Genomic DNA, 6,016 nt, shown 5'->3' on the forward strand with positions numbered 1-6,016 from the left:
TGTATGTATGTTATGATTTAAAGTTTTTTTTAAGAAATATATTAAAATAATATTTTTTTTTATTTTTTTATAATTATTTTTGAGATTAGATATCAAAAGAATATAAATACATAAAAAATCAAAATTTAAAAAAAAATACTGTTTACACAACGTTCCCACAAACAAAAATATATACCGCTTTCGGCAATTCATGGCTTTTGGCTGGGGTTTTTTTTTTTTTTTTTTTCTAAATGTCAAGAAATAATATAATGTTTGTTCATAGAGTCGCGTAATGCTGCAGCTTGAATAAAAAGAAAACTAAACATTAAAATAAAAAATCAGGTAATATAAAACTATTTAGGATCTGGGTCTCTCGAACAAAAACCATTATAAAAAAAAATAACACAAATACGATAAAAAAATATTCGGTGGTAGTATACCAACGGAAAAGACAACGAAAATCCCGTCGGCAATGAATCACCATTTTCATGTATGTAATTTTAGAATATCGATCCTACGCTCATAACGCAAATATAGCAAAAGATAATTCAAAAAAAAAAATTAAGAGGAGGGGATTCCATCCCGATAAATAGAATTAAGGATTTATTATTTACACATGTTTTTTTTCAGAAAGTTTTCTTAAATCAATCATTTTAATTTATTCAGGAAATCTTCAAATACCTAACCGCAGACAAAAAGAAACTGTTTCAAATCTAGTACCTAACAGTAGACAAAATGTTCCATACCCAATCAAGATGGGATGAGGATATTCAGGGGTGGAATTGGCACATAAAAAAATAATAAAAACGAACCCAGTCTCAATTTTCTAATAAAATCAATGACCCCTTAGCAAAACTTTGGGATTTGAAACCATGGAATTTAGTTGCACATTGGGATTTGATTTGGGCTGCTGAAAACCGAAGACCAATGGTGCATCCTCCTCCTCCAGAATTAGCAGGCCAGGCTAGGCCAGGCTATGTGAACGTGAAACTGAGTGAAAAGGCCAGACCTTCTGTCTGATGCGGACAGACAGACCTCAGCTATACAGTTATCCAGCACCTTTTTGTTTCCCAGTACTGTATCATCACGGTTTTGCTGCCTTCGCAAGCAAAATAGTTGCTGAAACATTGACATTAATCTTCACCTTTCAAAGTAAATTGGATAAAATGTATAGCAAAGCAGCACAGGTTGTAGCAAGTGGATGCCCTCCTCCACCTTCTCCTGACTCAGATAAGCTACACTTTCGTTACTATAATTGCACCACAGCACCTTACTTCACTTCTCTCCACCAACAGGCTAGCTACCATGATTATATATATATATATATAAACTCTCTCTAGCTAGCTCTTTGCAAATCAAACGCTCAAGGAAACAAATCATCTACGTATTTTTTTCATTCTGTACAATACAGGCCACACCTCTGCCCAACAATGCAACAATTTATCTTATTATTCTGGCTCCTCTTCCTCCTCCATACTTGCTCCAAAACATTTTGCCAATCACCAGCACAGTCACCAGTAGCGACTCAGACAAAGGCACCAGTGCCGCCGCCACCCCCAGCTGGCCCTACAGACACTATCCAAATCCTCTTAAAAGCTGGCCGCTTCTTATCCTTTGTCCGCCTGATGAAAGCTACCCATGTGGATACCCAGTTATTTTCCCAGCTTAACAGCTCAACCGATGGCATAACCATGTTTGCGCCAAATGATCACGCATTTTCAAGCCTAGTTGCTGGGGCCGTAGACTCCTTAAACGATAGGGGAAAACTCGAGTTTGTGCAATTTCACATACTACCAAGACTTCTTTCAATTTCCGATTTCCAGACTCTAAGTAACCCTGTAAAAACCCTGGCAGGATCAGACCGGAAGTTCCCGCTTACTATAACCACCAGTGATCACTCAGTGACAGTAAGTTCAGGGCTTACGAAAACAAGCATATCAAACACTATATACACAGACAAGCAAGTTGCTATTTATGAGGTCGACAAGGTGCTAGTTCCTCAAGATCTTTTCCCACCGGCGCCACCAGCTCCAGCACCGGCAAAGCCTCTCGCAAAGCCTGATCCTGTTGCTCCCAGGGATGCTTCTGGTGCACTAGTTACTGCTTTGCAGCATCGTGTTAACGTTGTGCTCTTCGGGGCTGGCCTATATGTAGCTGCTCTTGTAATGGATCCATAAGATATTTTTAAGTGGGGCCAATGACTCGAATGGTATTTACAATACTCCTTGCACAATGAAAATGTAAACGTTGCCAATTTTTTTATATATATAATTCTGGATAAAAAAGTTGAACGAGCAAACCACATAAAACTTGGTGAGAGATTTTATAATTCTGCCTTTATTTTTTTCTCTTGTTTTGTTTTACTTTTTCCGGAACGCCTGATATAAATAAATTTTAGTAATTGACCTCAACCAACTAAACTGAGACAACATAAAGGCTGATTTATTGAAATGAAAATACGGGAGCAAATTGACAGCTGACCACAAAAATAACCTCAGACTCCATTAAACGATCGTCCTGGATACATGTTTTGCACAGCAAAAGAATCAATGCATTATCCAATTGGCACCCCACATTCATCATAAATTTCTACTTCCAGCCCTGGGCTGCTGCTGCTGCTCCTGCTCCTAACTAGTGAACCAACACCAGTACATGTTGATGATGAGGGGGGAGGGGAGTTACAGAGTTAAGAGTTATCATTAGTTGTTTAGAAGTTGAAACGAGGAGGGAAACCGGTGATGAATCCGGCAAGTTCAGGCAGGAAATGCTTGTTGCTAGCAACTTGCCATTTTCTCCGTGAGGTGAGACACAGAGCCGCCAGCATTTACCGAACTCCCCAATTATCATAAATGAAACCTCCTCAAATCATATCATCAATTCTCTTGGCAAGAAGCTACCACTAATTATTGTTGGATTTTCCAAGCCCAGCATTTTATCTTCTACAATCTTATTTTTTCCAACTCTAAGATATACATGTAGTTATTGATTTCTCAAATTCAAATTCGTCTGCAGCAACCAGGATGTTCCTCGATTCAAATTCTAGAAAAAAGAATTACTGACTCTAGCTAGCTGGCTGGCCAGTCACCTCTCTATCATGTTAAATTAAATCAATTGCCAAAAACAATTAATCAGAAAAATCAAGCCCATAAATAAACACATAAAAGTAAAATAAAAAAGTTACTTTAAATGCAACAATAATATCCAAAGGAAAAGAAACATAACTATCCGCAACCATTTTTCCTGCCGTGATTATTTACAGAAATATCAAAAAAAACAAAAAGGAAACAAAGCATTCAACTGCCAAGTCAAAGATCCGAAATAGAAAGCGATCCTTTATTTTTTTATTCGGGTTGTGCGCTCAGGGACTAACCTTGCTGCGATAAAGCTTGCCGAAGACATGGAGAGCAGTGACAAAGCCAATGAAGCAGAGACTTATCACCAGGACTATCGTGGGCGAGATCTTCAAGCCCGGCGCATCATCGGTGTAGAATCGAAGCATGTTGCTGCCAGGGCCTCCGATTCCGCTACCGCTACCGCTACCACCACCGGAGGAGGATCCGGAGGATACGACGCGGCGGCGGCGCATCCCAGCAGTGGCCGCGGCGGAGCCACGAGGAGCCGTAACTCCAGCACGGGAAGAGGAAGAAGATGAGGTGGTTTGCGATTGAGAAGCACCTCTCGCCATCGTTGAGGGTAACTGCAGAGGAAGAGAATAAAAATTGAAAATGGCCAATGTGGCAGGAGTGTGAATATATGGGACTTGAAGGGGATTTGGAGAGAGCTGCGGTTTTTTTTTTTTTTTTTGATGGATGTTATCTAGACTGGACGCGCGGATCAGGAATGCTCACGCGCTTATAATTACTTTCTCGATGTTGACTTTTGTAAAACTTTTTGAGTATTTAATAATTAATTTTTCATGACCAATACTTAGCCAGTGTATATTACTTTTTATTTTAAAATTATTCTAAAATATATTTATTTTTAAGTTTTTATTCCTTTAATAAAATACATTTTTATCTCAAAAACTAATTAAACAAAATATTAAAGTGAAATCCCACTGTACAAAACCCAAAAATCACCCATGTGTTTTTTATTTTGTAAACAAGTTATTATATAAAAAAGATTTGGTCAAAATTAATTTTGGATTTATAAAATTTAATCAATTTAACTCAATTAGACTAAATTAAAAAAAAATAAGATTTAAAAAGCTAAAAATACCCTTCTTTTTCAAAGAAAAAGGAAAGGAATTAAGAAAACAATTCCAACAGTCTTCAGACATTAAAATATTTAGAAATAAGATTTATAAAATGCTAAAACAATTATAAAACACTTAGCCATTCAAATTTTTAGAAATATTCAAGAAAAAATAAATAATTTAATCACTTTGGAAAAATTAAAATTTCCAAAAATCCTAACAAGATGAAAAAAATTCGATGGTGCTAAGAATGATTCAAATATAAACTTTGAGTTTTTTTAATAAATTTTTAAGAAATAAAAAAATCAAAATTGATCTGCAATAATATTTTTCTTTTCGTGAAGTTTCAAACTATCTTTCTTAAATTAATTTATAATTGAATCTGTTTAGGTTCACTGGATGAAACTAAATCATTGCCCAGTCGTGTTGAGAGTAGGATAATGTTTTTTAATGTAAGAAGAATTATGCAAGTGATGGTAACATGTTTTTTAATTAAAAAAAAAGACTTTCAATTATAAATTCAATATAATATATATTGAAAGATATTTTTTGAAAATATTAATATAATAATATATTAAATAAATTTTTTTAATATTAAAATTATAATATATTACGTCAATTTGATTAAACTGTTAAATTTATAATTCAATCACGTGATAATAATAACTTTATAAAAAATAAATTATAATAAATTATACAAATAAATTTTTAATTAATTCAATATTAAAAATAAAAAATAAAAATAATAAAAAATTATTCAAATCAATTTAAATTAACATGTAAAATCTAAAATGTTTATCATTAAAATAATTTTATAAAAAAAATATAAAATTTAATTTTTAATTAATTTAATATTAAATAATAAAATATTTTATCAATTTTATAAACATGGGATAAAAAAATGACCTCATCTTTTTATAATACTGTGTACTGTAAACAAAAACAACGACCATTTAAGGGTTTTATGCATCACCTCTATATAATATTGTATTGGCATTTTAATTTAACTATCAATACCCCAAAAAAATCAATTAAAATGTTAAGTCTTCGTCCCTGAAAATTAAATATTAAGACATAATTAAATTTTTTAAACAGTAGATTATCTAATCTAATTATAAACTATTATGCTTTATATTAAATTATTAAGATTTTAATAATAAATTTTTAATTCAACAAATATTCATATTTGTTCACAGACAAATAATTAACAATCTATTAATAATTAATTAATAAAAAATATTAAATAGCAGAAACAATCCTTTACCAAGAAAACTAACATGTTGTAGTTTTTAACTATCCAAAACGATGTTATTAGAATCGGTCTGGCCAATAAATTGACAAGGGTCTCATTCACTTGTTTTCTCTTCTTCTTCTTTTTTTCAAATCTCAAGGCATAAAAATAATAAATAAATAAATAACCTTTTTGTTTGACCATTAAAATTTCCCTTACAACATTAAAAAAAAAACAAATAATAAGAGAAATTGCTGGTTTGATTTCTTTATTTCTGACACGGTATATAATGGGAATAAAAGCTAGAGCTTACAAGCTCTGAAGTTGTTGTACTAAACTTTATTCATAAAAAATAGAGAAAATCTTTTATATTTTATATAAAAATCCAAATAATAATTTGATGCTCAAACAACACCAACATTGTTTAATTAGGGCTTAAAATTGATCTAAACAAGAAATGTAAGTTAAGCAAAAAAAACAAATAATTAAAATTCAAAAGTAACTAAAAAAATAATTAAAATAGAAAAAACAAGAAGATCAATCATGCTAAAACTACACCAAAAGAGGCTCTCTTGAATTTAACCATTTCCCTACCGCTATTATTCATTCTC

The 6,016-nt window shown here is 32.4% G+C and overlaps 2 protein-coding genes across 2 annotated transcripts; one reads left to right on the plus strand and one right to left on the minus strand.

The window, feature by feature from the left end:
- Positions 1-598: 598 nt before the first annotated feature.
- On the plus strand, positions 599-3,043 carry LOC105139593 (fasciclin-like arabinogalactan protein 12). Its single transcript, XM_011046081.1, has 2 exons — positions 599-2,193; positions 2,246-3,043. Exon 1 carries the CDS (start codon positions 1,410-1,412, stop codon positions 2,154-2,156), a length of 747 nt encoding a protein of 248 aa, XP_011044383.1. The 5' UTR covers positions 599-1,409; the 3' UTR covers positions 2,157-2,193; positions 2,246-3,043.
- Positions 3,044-3,137: 94 nt separating this feature from the next.
- LOC105139592 (Preprotein translocase Sec, Sec61-beta subunit protein) lies at positions 3,138-3,814 on the minus strand. Its single transcript, XM_011046080.1, has one exon. It carries the CDS (start codon positions 3,662-3,664, stop codon positions 3,338-3,340), a length of 327 nt encoding a protein of 108 aa, XP_011044382.1. The 5' UTR covers positions 3,665-3,814; the 3' UTR covers positions 3,138-3,337.
- Between the last annotated feature and the right edge of the window lie 2,202 nt (positions 3,815-6,016).

Source organism: Populus euphratica, unplaced genomic scaffold, assembly GCF_000495115.2.
Source record: "Populus euphratica unplaced genomic scaffold, PopEup_1.0 scaffold94.1, whole genome shotgun sequence".
NCBI lineage: Eukaryota > Viridiplantae > Streptophyta > Magnoliopsida > Malpighiales > Salicaceae > Populus > Populus euphratica.

Excerpts from the sequence above, each read along its gene's own strand:
- LOC105139593 (XM_011046081.1), top strand. The coding sequence starts at position 1,410 with ATGCAACAATTTATCTTATTATTCTGGCTCCTCTTCCTCCTCCATACT.
- LOC105139592 (XM_011046080.1), bottom strand. The coding sequence starts at position 3,664 with ATGGCGAGAGGTGCTTCTCAATCGCAAACCACCTCATCTTCTTCCTCT.